Source organism: Parathielavia appendiculata (assembly GCF_033297405.1).
Source record: "Parathielavia appendiculata strain CBS 731.68 unplaced genomic scaffold N657scaffold_12, whole genome shotgun sequence".
Lineage (NCBI taxonomy): Eukaryota > Fungi > Ascomycota > Sordariomycetes > Sordariales > Chaetomiaceae > Parathielavia > Parathielavia appendiculata.
In genome coordinates this window covers 436,755-452,983 of record NW_026944231.1, presented here as the reverse complement: position 1 = coordinate 452,983, position 16,229 = coordinate 436,755, and the positions used below count along the sequence as shown (strand labels likewise).

Here is a 16,229-nt window from a genome sequence, read left to right as displayed (position 1 = left end):
AAGGACCATTGACGAGCATAGGTCGAGGTTGAGGAAAGTTTAGTCTTCTTTTCCAGATCGACCTTCACCCACAGTTCCTTTGACAGAAGCACTTCTACCCAATATCAAGCCCATCGGACCGCCGCCTTACTATTGCTGTGAATATGAGCCAACGGTATAAGTTGATTGAGGATTTGGCGCTGGTATCGTCTGTGCAACGGCGTCTGAAGAGTGGGGAGGTTGCTGTTGCCCGAGGGTTTTGAAGTCGGAGAACTGATGCGGCTTGGTCAAGGCAGCAGTTCCATATATGTTCCGCTAGAAACAATTTTGGATGATAGAGTAAGGGATGTAGATGCTGTGATCAAGGATCTTGACTCGCATGGAACCGGACGGACTCTGTTCCTCGACTCTTTGGGAGCACGGCACTGATACACCTAACTTGGTCTTCAATTGAGGCTTCCGTGTCAGTGAGTTGGGACATGCATTGCGAAAGCTCTGTATCTGTCCGCTCTGCGTCATTGATCCTGAAAACCCGATACTCATAACGGCGGCCTCGATGATAGCCATGCACAAAGGAGATGCACGGAGGGAACGGTGAGCAGCCACCACGTCTATTAACTCCCACATCTGTGATGTACAAAGACGTCTAATTATCACAAAGCTTCCATCCGACCCGTCATGCCTCGTTATCCGCCCCTTACTCCTCGCCGCCAAACTCGGCCCGGCCGGCCTTCGAGTTGAGGTAGTGGTTCCTGCGTCCCTGTTAGATGTGCGCCCTCTGTGCCATCGACGAACAGCACCATACCGGTCAATGGCCCAATTCAGAATGTAGTAGCCGGCAATCATTGGGGGAGCCCAGTAGAGGACCTGCGCGCGGAAACGCCTCCAGGTGTTGAAGACGGCATCGTGGGCAGCGCCGGCGAGGGGTAACTGGCGGTTGGGGGCGATGCCGTAAGTGACGACGCCCTTCTGCTTAATGCCACCTGAAATTACCCGTCAGACAGCGTCTCTTGGAGTCTTGGTCGTCATCCTCCGGCTCGTCCATATCCCGCTCGATCCCGCCCGAACCCTTAATCCGCCCCTTCTCATTGACGTCGTTGAATTCGGAGCCTGCTTACCAAAGTTGCCCCAGTTGCCCAGGAAGCTGCTAATTCGTTAGCAAGTGTATCTGCTAATCGGAGGCAGTCCAATGCGCCGGGAGGCTGCCGGTTTGAAAGTTCGGAAAAGGCGCAGTGGAATCGCAAGCACGTCACCAGGGAACTAACTTGTTATGCTTGCCGATGGGGGCACCACCACCGCCTCCAAGGAGAATTTGAGTAGGACGCATTGTGAATCGAGAATCGAGACAGTCGCGCGGGTGAGTATCGTCGGGTGGTTGCGGGCGCAGAGGCAGGTCGGAATAGCTCGCGGTTTCGAGTTCGAAATCAGTCGACGGAAGCCGAGAAACAGCCTCAATGCGGCTAGTACGGATCCGAAGAGTGCTGTGGCGCTTGAGGCTAGCTGGCCTGCCAAGCTGCGCTTGGGCCTCTTGCGCCCACCTCTTGGGCCCACTTTGCAGAAGCTCCATTCCATCGCAAGTGACGGGAAGCTCAACCATCAGTACTCCGTTAAGAGCTTCCCTCTGTCCCTCACATCCCGTTTCACACCGCCGACAGCAGCTCCTGCATGTTGAGCAGATATCACAAATTGAAATGGCAGCAAGAGGTCTTGGATTCGTCTACTCGGCGGCGATCCCTGCAGCGATCGGCTACGGTCTGCTGCAATCCTCCATCTACGACGTCAAGGGCGGCACGCGGGCCGTAATCTTCGACCGGCTATCGGGTGTCAAGGAGACAGTAGTCAACGAGGGGACGCACTTCCTTATCCCATGGCTGCAGAAGGCCATCATCTTTGACGTGCGGACCAAACCGCGCATCATCCCGACGACGACGGGCAGCAAGGATCTGCAGATGGTCAGCTTGACGCTGAGAGTTTTGCACCGGCCCGAGGTGAAGGCGCTGCCCAGGATCTACCAGGTCAGTCTATCCCCAGCCCTCAACCGAATCAATTTCCGCCCTTGCTGACACACAGCCCAAACACACAGAGCCTCGGCCAAGATTACGACGAGCGCGTGCTCCCGTCCATTGGCAACGAAGTGCTCAAATCGATTGTGGCGCAATTTGACGCGGCCGAGCTGATCACGCAGCGCGAGGCCGTCTCGGAGCGGATCCGGGCGGACCTGATGAAGCGGGCGAGCGAGTTCAACATTGCGCTCGAGGACGTGTCCATCACGCATATGACGTTCGGCAAAGAGTTCACCAAGGCGGTCGAGCAGAAGCAGATTGCACAGCAGGACGCCGAGCGGGCGCGCTTCATTGTCGAGAAAGCCGAGCAGGAGCGCCAGGCCAACGTCATCCGCGCCGAGGGCGAGGCCGAGAGCGCCGACATCATCAGCAGGGCCATCGCCAAGAGCGGTGAGGGCCTGATCCAGATCCGCAAAATTGAGGCGAGCAGGGAGATTGCCCAGACGCTGGCCAGCAACCCCAACGTGGCGTATCTGCCGGGCGGCGGCAAAGGGACGAATCTGCTGATGAACGTAGGCAAGCCATAGGTGGGAGTGGGCGTGGGAGGACGGTGTTGATGACACGATAAGTCGGATGAGTGCTGTGTATTACTACTCTATGACTGCTATATATTCCCCTTTCTGCTCATTCCAGGGTCTGCGTATCCATCAGTTGCCAACACGCTGGCGCTGTTCTCGGCGTCAACGGGTTTGCTGGCCATCGTTTCCAAGACGTGTTGTGTCAGACATCAGCGCCTAACTATGACAAAGGATAGGCTATCTTTGGTCTGTGGAACACTTCCAAAGTGAAGGGCGATGATATCTGGATGTGCTCCGGATATAATATTGAGCTCCTAACCCTCCAAGCATCTTTGGAAAAGAGATCCCCGGAATTCAAAGGAGTTAGTAAAACTCGTCAGATACAATGGGACGTCGAGCCTTCCATCATCGGCTTTGAGAGCAGAATGCGGCGGAATGATGAGGTCGTCTGAACGAAGAAGCTCCACACCGCAACTGCGGCCTTGCCAGCCTGTCTTGGCAGGTCTCATTGACATTCAGCTCCCAACATCAAAAACATCACTTCCACCCCAGTTCCTGAACGAAGCTAGCCAAAGCATCCATAAACCCCTGATTCTGTCCGAACTGAGCATTCTCGATTCCTCTGCATCTTTGAAGCTTGCAGTTTCAGTGATACCCTTATGAAGTTTTTCGATCTTTGCTGATTGTGGTCGCCTCTCGCACCTTCCATTCAACCTCCATCTCACTTGCATCCCACGAGGCGGGAGCATTTTCCACGAAACCATCATTCGTTGCCGGACCGGACAAACAAATCCGGGTTCAGTTGCACTCGTTTCTCTTCACACAGATCTCCCCACGGATTCTTCCAGCAAAGACCGAGAAGCTGTCGCCGACGGTCTTCATAGGCTCTCTTAGGCTCCCTCGTTTCGCTACATAACACTGCCCGCTTGACGTCGCTTCGCCGTCCCGACATACAACACTCCCAGAGCACGTCTTCGACGAAGCTACCGGAAGGAACCACATTGAGCCTTGGCTTTGGTGTGCCTCTCTGATTCCCGTTCTTGACCCATTATCAGCCGTTCTCTCTTTGAGACATTGCCTCCTCAGCTTCCAGTCACTCGCGGTCTGCGAATAGAGGATCGGACCCGTCGTACAACTTTTCTATTACAGTTATTGCCACATTCCAGGCGATTCCACCGTTCCCTTTCATTCATGGTCTCTGGCTTGAACCGCCTTCCTCCCTCCCTCCCGGTGACCTCTGTCACCTGCCACGACCAGCACAGCACGCCTGACTCATATTCAGAATACGCCTCAGCCATGGACGCGATGGAAGCCGTACTGAGAAATTTCAAGCTGATACCCTGCCCAACAGGGGACAGCTGCACCAAGGCGAACTGCCCGTGGCAGCATCCACGGGACCAGATTCCTGCCTCGGCCAGAGACGATGGAGGTAGCCGGGACGAAGACGGGCCACGAAAACGTCGAAAGGTCTTCTCTGAGCCCGCGTCTACCCCAGTCCAGCTGTCCTCGACGAAACCAGAGCCGGCTTCATCAAAGCGGCCGGTTTCGCCGCCGCCCTTGAAGCGCAAGGCGCCCCAACATCCAAGTCAGCCAGCTCTCGTCTCAACACCAACCAAGCCATCACCAATCTCTACCGTGTCTTCCTCGACAGCAACCAAACCCGAACAGAATGTCACGCTTCCGCAAGTCACACGTCAGCCCACCACGCCGCAAAATGTCATGCCCAGGAAGCCTGAAACGCTAAATCCACGTCACCTGAAGACTGCAGCGCCCGCGGCCCATGACTTTCGATATAAAGCTCTCAAACTTCTCCATGACCAGTTCCAGCGACTCAACGAAGAACTGAAGAAGGACGCCAAGCAGGACGAGCAGAAGTTTGTTCTCTCAGCTCAGGAACTGATATGGCTAGCGCTGGACGAGGAGCAGAGAATGGCGACCGAAAAACCCTCCATCTATCAGAACGTTATCAAGCATCGCATTATGACATACAAACGCATGACGCCAGGCCAGTGGAAGGACGAGCGTGTCGCCGAGTTCAGGAAGAAGGCGGCCCAGGCGACTCCGGGGTCCAGGACACCGAAAAAGCCGGTTCTGGGGCCTCCCAAGGTCATCCAGACCGGTCTCACTCCCCAACAGGAAGTCAAGATGCTGGATTATCTCCGCACCCCGATCGAGAGCCTTTCTAAGTGGGGCTACGTTCCGGTTGCGCCGTCCGAAGAGGAGATTACCAAGGCGCGCGAAGGACAAGAGGCTTCGCTGGGATGGGAGGTATGCGACCGATGCACAACTCGCTTCCAAGTGTTCCCCGGCCGCCGCGAGGAGGATGGCGCTCTCACCTCGGGGGGCAAGTGTGTCCATCACCCCGGCCGGCTATACTACCCGGAGCGGGTCCTCGGCGACACGGACAAGCCGACGAGGCGGTACCGGTGCTGCCAGCAGGTGGTGGGCGAGTCGCCGGGCTGTGTGAGCGGCAGCACGCACGTCTTCAAGACAACCTCGCCGGCGCGCCTGGCTGCCGTCATCCCTTTCGCCGAGACGCCGCCGAACTCGCTGGTGCCCAAGGACCGTGCCGTCTGCTTCGACTGCGAGATGGGCTACACGGTGCGCGGCCTCGAACTGATTCGCCTGACGGCAACAAGCTGGCCTGACGGCAAGGAGCTGCTGGACGTGCTGGTAAAGCCGGTTGGCGAGATACTGGATCTCAACTCGCGATTCTCTGGCGTGTGGCCAGAGGACATCGTCAACGCCGAGCCGTGGTCGCCCGACAAACCCAATACGACGACGCAAGACGAGACTGAAACGCAGGAAGACGGCTACCGCGCAACAACAGCAGCAGCAGCAGCAGGCGATGAGACAGACGCAGCGCACGGGAGGAAGAAGAAAAAAAAGATGCAGATCGTCCCGTCCCCCGTCGTCGCCCGCGACTTGCTGTTCCAACTCATCGCGCCTGAGACGCCGCTCATCGGCCACGGGTTGGAAAACGACCTCAACGCGGTCCGCGTCATCCACCCGACACTGGTCGACACCATCCTGCTGTACCCGCACCGCAGGGGGCTGCCGATGCGGTACGGTCTGAAGATGCTCATGGAGACGCAGCTGAACAGGGCGATCCAGGTAGAGGAGGTGGACGGCAAAGCGACGGGGCATGATAGCGCCGAGGATGCGCGTGCGGCGGGGGAGCTGGTGAGGTTGAAGGTGATGGAGAAGTGGAGGGATATGAGGGCGCAGGGGTGGAGGGTGTTGGAGGAGGGTGAGTTTGTGCCGCCTGGTGGGACGGCGCAGACGCAGGCGCAGTCGTCTGGTGGTGGTGGGAAGGGCCCGAAGGGGGAAAGGAGGTTGAGTGAGGCTTTTCTTGAGGAGGAGGACGGTGAATTGCCTAGTACCTGAGTCCAAGCTGGATAGGAAGGCTATCTTGGATGGGGCCAGGGATCTTGGTTGGGCGCAGGTAGTAGCGGTTTGGGGATGGGGAAGTTAGTGTCATGAAGCATTTGGCTTAGCACCCTGCCTTGGATGGTGGTGAGGTGCTGTGCCCTGCCTTAGTCGGGTTCGGCGAGGTTGAGATTCGGGTTTTCTCCGGCATAGACTCACTCTATTGCTCCTGCATATAGGCATAACCGGAAGTGCGTTACCAGCGGACACTACAGTGGTGCGGTTGTTTTGTTGTATCCTGCATCATAAGGCTGCATGTTCTGTTGTCTCGGAAGAGTATCCTGGTCTTCCAGCTGAGTGTTAGGCCGGTGGGGGATGGTTAGCGCCTTGCAGACCACCGAATCCTGCTGCTATCAAGTGAGACACGGGTACCTTACCCGTCAAGCTTCAATTCCCCCGAGATTTTCGATGTACAATGAGCTTGGCTAACATACCTATCAGCTCCACCTATCCGTACTACTTGGTCTGGCGTGGTCCCCGTGGGTGACGTCAACAAAAAAGGGTCCGGTGACACAACCAAAGTGCAAGTCCTGTCGGAGACCAAGCAATCTTACCACGTTGTTTACGTGACGAAGTACAAATATCTGTTGGAGGGAGATAGAGAATAGTATCTCCGACTTGGAAATGATCGGGTTTATAAATCGTCGACAAACCCCTTATTGCTGATGATGGCTGCATTGCATGCACTACTTTCATCATGCAGTAGCCTTCCCGAGCAGTGATCTTCCCATATATCACTTACATCGCCGTTTTTCCATTCTACTCCAAGATGTCCACCAGGGCCAGGGCCGTCGACTCAGACAAGAGTGAGCACTTCTCCCCCCACTCTCGATAATGAGCGGCAGCTAAACAATCCAATCATTAGTCTGGGCCTGCCTCATAACAAACGCCTCGTACCTCCCAGGCCTCTTGACCCTCAACTTCTCCCTCCGCCGCGTCGGCTCAAAGTACCCGCTCGTGGCCCTCCACACAGGATTCCTCCCCGACGAGACCCTCGACGCCCTCCAACGGAGGGACATTCCCCTCCAACAAGTTCCCTTTCTCTTCCCAGGCTCATCGCCAGAACCAGAACCATCATCGCCACCACCGGACTTCGACGGCATCATCAGCAGCAGCAGCAGTAGCCAAACCAACGGAACCACCGCCACCCACCACGCCAAGCAAGCCAGCAGCAGCAGCAGCGGAAGTAATACGAGTAACACGACAAAAGGATGGTACGCAAACGACCCGCGCTTCCGCGACTGCTTCACCAAGCTATCCGTCTTGTCCCTGGAAGGCTCCTACGCCCGCGTCGTGCTGCTCGACGCCGACATGCTTGTCCTTCGCAACATGGACGAGCTATTTGACAGCAACACATTGGAACTGGACGAGAACAGAAAGAGGGTGTTTGCCGCCGTCCACGCGTGCACGTGTAATCCATTGAGGCTGAAACATTACCCGCGGGACTGGGTGAAGGAGAATTGTGCTTTTACGGCATTGGAGAAGGAAATGGAGAGGTGGAGGGGGGCGGAGAACAAAGTTGATAAAAAGCTGGAGCGGGAGGGGAAGGGCAAGCAGGGGCAGCAGCAGCAGAATGACAGCGGGCTGGAACTTCAAAGGGGAGACAATAGCAACGACACCTACACCTCGGACGACGACGACGATGATGATGATGCCGCCGCCGCCGCCGGCGACGACATACCTTCTCAAAACGATGTTCCGGGGATGGGTATGTTAAACAGTGGGTTACTCGTGCTGCGTCCCAACAAGGCCGTCTACAAGTCAATAGTGGACTATCTGCGCAGCGACAGGGCGACGGCCCCAAACCTCCCCTTTGCCGAACAGAGCTTGCTGGGCGAGCTGTTCCGCGGGCAGTGGGTTGCGCTGCCGTGGGTGTATAACGGGTTGAAGACGATGAGGTGGAAGGAGGTGCATGTCGGGTTGTGGTACGTTCTGTCTTCTTTTTTTCTCTCCTCCCCCTTTCTTCTTTTGTTCGGTTTTTGATGGCTGGAGGTTTGAGCTGCACCGACCTTGAGCATAACCATAAATAAAAAATAAACTAACACTGCCACCCCAACGTCTTAGGAGCGACCAAGAAGTCAAGAACATACACTTCATCCTGACGCCCAAGCCATGGGAACTAAACAAAAAAGAAGTCGATGCCCTCGAAGACGGCCCAGACCGGTGGTGGTGGGAGGTAGATGCGGAGAGGAGACGGTGGGAGGCGGAGAGGAGGATAGGACGGGAGCTGAACCGAATCAACTGTAGCTGACGGGCAAAGGAATATGTAATGATTTTTCGGTTTGAGCTGGCTGGTGCTGAAGGTACTCCCACAAATTTAGCTCAAGAACGGATCACAGTACCCCATTCCCCCAACAAGGTACTACAAATACTCACTCGACACCCCATCACATAGCCAAGCAGCGCCCAAGCGATCACAGTCAATCAGTCAGCCAGCCAAAATTGGATCGAAATATCAACTTTTATCTACGCAACACGCTATCTCTAGCTAGAGAATATTACGTAATCGCGTCTACGCGTACTCATGCTCTTCCCCATATGGTAATGAAGTTCCAGTCCCGTCTCGCTGGTTCCCCAGCCGAGTTGTTCAGCAGTTGCATCCTTCCCTTCACGCGACAGATAAGTTTCAAAGTCAAATATATCCCTAGATCTATTCCGCGTGTCGAATGAACATGAGAAGAGGTGCATCATGGGTCAATGATCGTAGCCGGTCAAGTTCAAAGGTGGTGAGCTTGGGTGCGGGCGAATGGAGCAGAATCGATAGGTACCAGTAGCAGGTGATGTGATATAGGGTGATAGGTAGGTAGAGCGGGTATGGAGTCCAAGAGTAGGTGGATGAAGTTTGGTAGGCGTGTTGGGTGGTCGGGTTGTATGGCGTCGACATGAAGCGTTCCCTTGCTCCGACGGCGGATATGAGGTGATCACTGACGCCTTTAGCTCCTCCTCTGCAAAGGCCGTCGAACATCCTACTCGGGAGCCAGCTCCCCACCCCGGTAGCCGTGAGATGCAGCAACCGGGTATATGGACCGGGCTTAGCTTAGATCACACTCCACCGCAATGCCAGGCTTCATGAGAATGTACCCTGACGATGCCACATCACCCCTTTGTACCGCCCTGGGCCAAGCCATGACATCCGCACAAAGCCGTTGCGGACTTGAATATGCTCATCAGATCCGCTGATAGAACAGCAGGTACGCGACCTTGTTCTCCTTCATGCTCTCCTTGTGCAGCTGTTTAGCCTTCAGGCCATTGGTGGAAGCAGCCGAAGAGGCGCCATTGACAACGCTGCTCCACCTCTTGCCGGCGGGCGCCTGCTTCCAGCCTTCCTCGTCTCCAGTGTCCTCATCGCTGATGCCAAGGAACCTATTGCCTGAAGCAGGTGCGCCGCTCGCGTCTTTCCGGCTCTCAATAATCTTGCCGGCATCCTCCTCGGCGCCACCCTCGGCCACATCCTCGTCCCGCACCCGCCTGATGACCGTGTCATCGATACGGATCCACTCGCGGCCGTCCTGGCGACGGACGTCGACAGTGTAGTGCCCGCCGCTGGCGTTCTTGCCGTGGTGGTAGACGACGGCAATCAGGCGGTACCGGGGAGCGCCCGAGTTCTCGGCAAGGATGCTGTTGCGCGTCTGGCGCGACAGCACTTCCCGCGGGAACTCGAACTCCAGCGGATAACCGACCTTCTTCCAAATCTTGACGGTTCCCCGGTAGCCTTCGGCGTCGAACTGGAAGCGCTTCAGGTGCAATATCAAGACCGGCGGCACCGACTCGATGAAGACCTGCTTGGTCGCCCGAACATCCTTGCCGTGCGGTGAGTTGAAATCGCCGTGGAGCACCTCAGGCCGCGTGAGACCCTTGAGAGCATCGATGATGTTGCGGATCTCGGGGGAGCCGATGTCGAGCTGTAGCGGCTGATACGGCTCCAGAGTGACCGAGTTCTTGTTGCCCGGGACACGCAGTTCCGAGCGGAGCTGTCCGCCAAAAATCTTGGTGATGGGCGACGAGGTGTGGGAGTGGCCAGAAGACCGGGTCACAGCGGACCGCTGGCGGGGGCCAACCTCCAGCCAGTCATCGGCGCCCCCCAATGCGTCGTTGGCCCTTGACGAGGTAGGCGACGGAACGGAAGAGCTCGGAGCGGTAGAAGCAGTTGAGGCTGGCGCGGCACGCATCACCTGAGCACACTCGTCATGCAGTCCCTCGAGGAGGAATCCAAGAAACTCCTGGGCATCTTGCTGATGGCCGCGCTATGGTTTTGTCAGTGGCGGCTCGTTTCGAATCGGCCCGGGGAACTTACCCTCATGCTCGCAAAACGCGGAAGCGTGCGAATGGCGTCGTAGACGAACTCTGGGGTAAAGGGCTCGCCATATTTCTCGTACTCCTCGCTCTTGAGGCGTTTCTGGAACTGATCGGCCGAAGCGACCGAGTCAATCGCCTTGAACTCGCGCATGAACATAACCCTACAGTCGTCAGCACAAGCTCGGGGTGCCACACGAAACTTCGAATACACCCACATGGCATCCACCAGAGGAGTCTCGCTCTTGAAGCTGTGGGCAGCCTTCTTGCTGACCTGATCCAAGAAGTCGTAGAAGGGAATGCAGAAGATGAGAACTTGTAACACCTGGCAAACAGTGAGAAGGCGGACTAGGACAAGGGTACGGGCGCCTAGCTTACAGAATTCATATAGCACATATTGCCAGTATTTACCAGCCCTCTGGGCTCCAGGAATGCCAGCCTGTCCGGGGCAGTTGGGCGGTAGGCTTGCAGGGCTTGGGCAAGCGAGCTGGCGTTGGCCTTCGCAAAGCTTCCAGCCCCGGGCAAAGCGTTCGCCCCGTCTGTTGCGGTTCCGTTGGTCTGAGCTTGAGCAGCGGCGGCTACAGAGCTCGAGCTTGCTGCAGCAGAGGAGCTAGGCTTAGCAAACAGACCGGTCCACAGCTTGGGCTTCGCCGGAGCAGGAGCCGGCTGAGCCGACTCGGCTGTCTTCACTTCAGTGGCACCATTCTCGCCTTGGGCGGCCGACTTGGCCGGCTCGGCTTGCTGCTCGCCAGGAGCGGCAGCAGCGGGCTTGGCTTCAGCAGAGCTCTTCTCAACACCAGCGGCGGGCTTGGTTTCCTTCGCGCTGGGCTTGGGCAGGGCAGGGATCACAGGGAGCGCTGGTACAGCAGGCGCCACTGGCTCCACAGCAGCCGGAGAACCCTGGGCGACAGTGGACGGTTTCGGAGGGTGAACTGAGCTTGGTGTGGTTGATGATGTCGATACAGTGTCTTCGGTGGACCGGCTCTGCGTCGAAGGGGCTTCAGACCGAGGGATATGGGATTCAGACTTGGGTTCCGGTCTCGGGGTAGCGTCAGCGATTTGTGGCTCGACCGCCACTTGCAGACTCTCCTCTTCGGCAGCCGTGGTTGCTCGTGGTGTCTCGGCAGCAGTCTCCGCGCCGCGTGCGCGTTGCTCAGGCAGTTCTAACCGCTCGGCGTCGGCACCGAGCGCTCTCCGTTTCCTCCTCAACCTTGAGGCGCGCTGCGGGAACGGAAGTTCAGGGACAGATAGCCAGGGAAGCTAAACGTTGGTCAGTCGTTAGTTTCCAGACAGAAAGTCGACAATGTATGACTCAGACCACGGCTTACAGGTGGTCTAAACGGTTGTCTCGAGGGCGAGGCGGAAGCCGTTGCAGATGGCTTGGCGGGCAATTCGGAGGACTGCTGTGTGACATTAACCTCTGATCGCACGTCTAATTGTGATCCTGGCCGGGACGCAAGCTGGGTATCAGGCACGGGCTCGAGCACGGGCTCGGGCACAGGCTCGGGTAGAGGCTCATGTTGTTGAGATAACTGTACCGGAACTGGTAGCGGCTGCTGGACAGCTTCATGTACCTGCTGTAAAGGAGGAGTCATGGGTAGCGGGACGACGTGAGAGTGCGTAGAGGACGGAGTGTGCGGGATAGGAAGGACAGGCGCGACAGGGGGCGGTGGGTGGTATGGCGACGAGACGATCGGGGAGTGTTGCGGGGGGCGGCCATAGGTCTGCTGCAGCGGAGCAAAGTGCGGCATGGCGGGAGGTGATCGGACATATCCGGCGTTAGGATACGGCATGTAGCCGGTCGGGCCGGGCACGCCGCCGTTCGGGTAGGGCGGAGGAACGTAGTAGTGGGCGGGCGCAGCGTAAGGGTTCGTCATGTAGTTGGCGGCGTACATTGGCTGACCGACATGTTGCTGTGGGTGATGGTGATGATTGTGATGGTAGGCATGGGCTGGCGAGTAGTGCTGCGGCCGGCCTCCACGGCGAGGAGGACCGCCGGCGGGCGGAGGGCCCATGTCAGCACCGCCCTGCACCTGCTGCCCAGCCGGCAGATGCCCGCGGATGTTCATCATGCCGGCCTGGGTTGGTGTTGAGGTTATTGCGGTAGCTGCTCACTCGATGTGAGGGCCACCGCGGGGAGAATGCGCGAATCGGGAGGCCAGCAGGTCGAGGTTGAAATCTGATGGGAGCAACTCGAAGGGGAGTTGAGAGGAGTGGCGCCGATGGCGGCGCAGATGGCGGCGCAGATGGATTCGGGCGGTTGTTCTTTTCGAGCGATGGGCGGGGATGGGCTTGAAGTTTGGTAGGTACTGCTGACCCGTCTTGTCCTAACTTTTGCCTTCTGCCGGAAAGCCGAGCTGCTGCTGATTCCTGCGAGTTGATTCCGACGTCGGCTGGAGTTGCAGTTACAGTTGCTGCCGCTGCTGTTGCCGATGCGACTGTTCTTTTTATGCGCGGCGCTGGAGCGCTTTCTATCAAGCCCGTAGCCCGTCACTGCCCGTGTTGGCTCACTCGGTATCGTTGAAGAGACGGCAGGATCGAATGTGCGAGCGCATTGGCGGCTCCGTTGTCGTTGAGCAGCGCGCAATGGCACGCCAAGAAAGGCGATGTTGATGGTGGGCTTTTTCGCTTTTTGGGGTTTCCACACGCTGAAACAAAATTTATGTCAGGCGCACCCGGGTTGGCGAAACGCTAGGCGGCAATAGCCTTGTCGGCGCTCGGGCCACAGCGCGGCGCTGCAGACACAAATGGCCCAAGCAAGATCTCTGGGTCGACTCTCGGTTGGACCGTTTCCGGGACACAAAGGATCAAAACACAACATCACAAACACCCAAGCCAACAGCCCAAGTTCGGGAGGAAAACAAGAGAACTGATAATTCGGATCAGTGTTGATATTAAATTATTTGAGGATATCGAACCACATGAACTTCCATTCATGCTTCACTCAACAGACATCAAGTGAAGCCAGGAAGAACTGAAAGAACATTGGCGGTTTCAACTGGTTGGGTACGCATTTCGGAGTCCGATACCGCACCAGCGAGTACCAGAACCGGTTTGTATCCCGACATGACTTTATTCATCCCTGAATAACCACCTACCTCCTTCCCGCATCGCCTCTCGCCATCTCTCTTCCACAACCCCTCTCTCTGCCTTCTCCGCCTCCTCCTTTCTCTGCTCAATCTCCTGCGTGCTGGGGAAATCGGGGTTCCAGAACCCGGGCGGCGACGGCCTCCTCGCGAACCGGTGCCGATGCCGTCCAAGCCGGTTCGCCAAGTCCTGGATCTTGGCCTTGAGCCACACCTCCTCTCTCTCCTGGCGCGTCATATCGTCCAGCCGGTATGCTTCGTTGCCCAAGTACTCCTGCATCATCTTGACGTCGGCAATCCGCGTGAGGACGCTCGGCCCGCTGGCGCTGAGCTCGGATTCAGCCATGGCCCGGAACTGTCTGCCGCAGCAGTTCGGGTCGGTGCAGCCGGCGAGCTCGGACCGCTCCTCCCGATTCCGGACAACCTCTTCAAAAGCGTACCGGTAGCCTTTATTGGCGTTTGGGTTGACCTTGAAATCTTCCGGCCTCAGCTCCGCTAATGGCCGGTCTCGTAGCCGGGTGGATCTCTGTGGATGGTCCTTCCCCTGGGCCTGCAATTGCGGTAGAGTGCCCAGACTGCCCTTGCGTAAGGGGCAAGGTTTGACAGGAGAGGCTTGATATTTCCTGGTTTCTTCGTGAGGCAGTACAATTCCAATGTTTTCTTTTTCAAGCCGAGGATCGTCGTTTTGACGACCAGGACGGGTTGGCGGGAGGTACACAGCGGTGCTTTTCAGTGAGCCTTGGTTCAAGAGCGAGCTCAACCGGCCGTGTGCCGGTGTCTGGGCTCCTGGCCGTTTCCCAGCTTGGTGCGGTGTTGGAGCGTAGAATGACTCGACCGTCTCTTCGGCAACATCCGCGATGCCGGAATTTAAACTCCAGGCCGCCTTGATAGGTGACCTGCGATCTCTGTGTGTCCTCGGCAGCTTATGCGTAGGGATATCAGGTGCAGCCCGGCGAGTATCCCGGCGATATGGCGAGTTGAGGGGACTCCTGTATGAGACTGCTCTGGGAAACCGTGGCTCCATGAGGAGAAGGGCCTCCTCCGGAGATGCCGGGTTTTCTTCGCGAAGGTGCTGATGTTCCGGGAAGCGGTGCCTCCTTGGTGTCGGCATCCGCCGCCCCTCCTCGTCGAGGTCAATGCTCTCGTGTGGCTGGAATACGGGAGCTTCGCCTGTGACAATAGGGTCTGAGCTAATGCTCAACTCACTCTTGATCCTGCGAGGTGGCGTTGGTGTCTCCACATGGTCCTCCGAATGCTTTCTCTTGCGTAGCGTTCTTTCCGACACGATGACTGGCCCGTCGGAGGAGGGTTCTTGCTTGATTTTAACCACGCCTTCTGCGACGATGTCCGGCGGAATTGGCGGCAGTTCAGCTGCTCCCTCACCCTCGTCTTCTGTTTCTTCAACGGCTGATCTTTCTGCACAGCTTTTCAGTGCCGTTGATGATGCCCGTGTCGATTCGGCACAGTTCAGCAACTTTTCGACAGCATCCACGCGTGACACAGAACGAGGTACTGGTTCTGGGTGCGGTAAAGCGTTGGATCTACGAGTCGACTGGTCCGAAGGACGGCTACCTGTGTCGGTGTGGGCGGATTGAGGTCTAGGGCTGCTAGGAGCATGGGGTCGGTCATCCGTCTTCTCGAAGCGCCGAAGTTTCCGCTCCAATTTCTCATTCTTCAGCTCCAGTTTCTCGAGCTTCACTTCCAGCGACTCGGCGTATTTCGTCCAGTCATCGCGGGCCTCACGATAATTCCTCGCCGAGCGATGCATTTCTTCGTACCGCTGCTTCAGAGCTTCGTGCCTGAGAGCGAGCTTGGCATACAGCTTCTCCCAGTTCTGCGGGTCCTCCGAGCTGCGTGGTGGAGGACTAGCACTCAAAGCGCCAATTTGAGCGTTGACGTCCCTTTCTGAAAGCGCAGGCCGTGCCGCCGCAAGCAGACACATGTCGGGGGCTGTCAAAAATGCAGGAGAAGCCTCAGACGACTCGGCATCTTTGGGGACCTGTTTCCGAAATTGGTCGAGTTCCAGCATAAGCGAATGGTTGTCCCTTTCCAGCTGATCTACTCTTGCCACGGACGCCTTCAACCGACTGATCTCTTCCAAGAGAGACGCGTGACGGTCAACATCACGCTGCTGAAGTTCTGCTCATATGTCAGCTGCGCCGTTCTCATTTTTCGCATTGTTTTCAGTTTATCTGTGTGTTGAGGGTTACCCACCGGCAGCGAGGTCCTCTCCCACCGAGTCACAGGCTGCCTCAAGAGCGGCTAAGAGCACATGTCGACCTTTGATGGACCAGTATTCCATTCTACATGCGAGACAGAAAAATATAAGGACAAGAAGTACGATTTGATTATGCGGCAGTCAGATTTTTCGGCGCCCATAATCAGCGCGTCGCGTTCTGGGAAGTTTGGGGCCACTCTGTTTCGCGGCTTAATGACACCAACGAGAAGGTGACGCCCTATCACGTGATGCAGGCTGGTGCCTAGCACTAGGTTCCATATTCGCCAGTTCCACCTCCCCGAAGTAGACAAGCATCCACGATCGACCAACAAAAGGGCAGTCGAACGGTGAACAGGCGTCTTACTGACTGATATACACCGCCAGACAGTGATTCGTTCTCGGAACGGAGGGTAGGTGATTGCGAACAGTGCTACGTAGTAATGGCACATCGAGCAGCCAAATGGCATGAAGCGGCAAACGGCATGTGTGTAGGACTTTATTTAGTCAAGGTCAGTCCATAGTTATCAGGCAGCTTATTCCCAAAACGTCCCGGCTACCCGACTCCGACAAAGAGACACAACATAGACTACCGGCAAGAGCCTATATATCTCGTCTCGCGAGGCAATGTCAGAAAGCTGGGTTT

The 16,229-nt window shown here is 56.9% G+C and overlaps 6 protein-coding genes across 6 annotated transcripts; 3 read left to right on the top strand and 3 right to left on the bottom strand.

The window, feature by feature from the left end:
* Positions 1-460: 460 nt before the first annotated feature.
* N657DRAFT_692383 (UcrQ-domain-containing protein) lies at positions 461-1,340 on the bottom strand. The gene is made up of 4 exons (XM_062797162.1): positions 1,245-1,340; positions 1,098-1,123; positions 785-962; positions 461-731 (listed from the first exon to the last, which is right to left on the bottom strand). Exons 1-4 carry the CDS (start codon positions 1,304-1,306, stop codon positions 677-679), a joined length of 321 nt encoding a protein of 106 aa, XP_062645081.1. The 5' UTR covers positions 1,307-1,340; the 3' UTR covers positions 461-676.
* A 287-nt stretch (positions 1,341-1,627) lies between these two features.
* On the top strand, positions 1,628-2,908 carry N657DRAFT_665595 (uncharacterized protein). The gene is made up of 2 exons (XM_062795300.1): positions 1,628-1,994; positions 2,063-2,908. Exons 1-2 carry the CDS (start codon positions 1,671-1,673, stop codon positions 2,567-2,569), a joined length of 831 nt encoding a protein of 276 aa, XP_062645080.1. The 5' UTR covers positions 1,628-1,670; the 3' UTR covers positions 2,570-2,908.
* A 948-nt stretch (positions 2,909-3,856) lies between these two features.
* On the top strand, positions 3,857-5,947 carry N657DRAFT_635892 (uncharacterized protein; the record flags this gene model as incomplete). The annotated part of the gene is made up of 1 exon (XM_062791375.1): positions 3,857-5,947. The coding sequence occupies one exon, from the start codon at positions 3,857-3,859 to the stop codon at positions 5,945-5,947; it is 2,091 nt and encodes a 696-aa protein (XP_062645079.1).
* Positions 5,948-6,316: 369 nt separating this feature from the next.
* N657DRAFT_124510 (glycosyltransferase family 8 protein) lies at positions 6,317-8,427 on the top strand. Its single transcript, XM_062785830.1, has 4 exons — positions 6,317-6,357; positions 6,431-6,795; positions 6,855-7,914; positions 8,054-8,427. The coding sequence occupies exons 2-4, from the start codon at positions 6,759-6,761 to the stop codon at positions 8,238-8,240; spliced, it is 1,284 nt and encodes a 427-aa protein (XP_062645078.1). The 5' UTR covers positions 6,317-6,357; positions 6,431-6,758; the 3' UTR covers positions 8,241-8,427.
* Positions 8,428-9,156: 729 nt separating this feature from the next.
* Positions 9,157-12,297, bottom strand: N657DRAFT_577781 (cysteine proteinase; the record flags this gene model as incomplete). The annotated part of the gene is made up of 5 exons (XM_062789270.1): positions 9,157-10,233; positions 10,284-10,446; positions 10,501-10,607; positions 10,661-11,542; positions 11,611-12,297. 5 exons carry the CDS (start codon positions 12,295-12,297, stop codon positions 9,157-9,159), a joined length of 2,916 nt encoding a protein of 971 aa, XP_062645077.1.
* Positions 12,298-13,354: 1,057 nt separating this feature from the next.
* N657DRAFT_657877 (SAE2-domain-containing protein) lies at positions 13,355-15,670 on the bottom strand (the record flags this gene model as incomplete). Its single annotated transcript, XM_062794845.1, has 2 exons — positions 13,355-15,507; positions 15,583-15,670. The coding sequence occupies 2 exons, from the start codon at positions 15,668-15,670 to the stop codon at positions 13,355-13,357; spliced, it is 2,241 nt and encodes a 746-aa protein (XP_062645076.1).
* Positions 15,671-16,229: the final 559 nt, after the last annotated feature.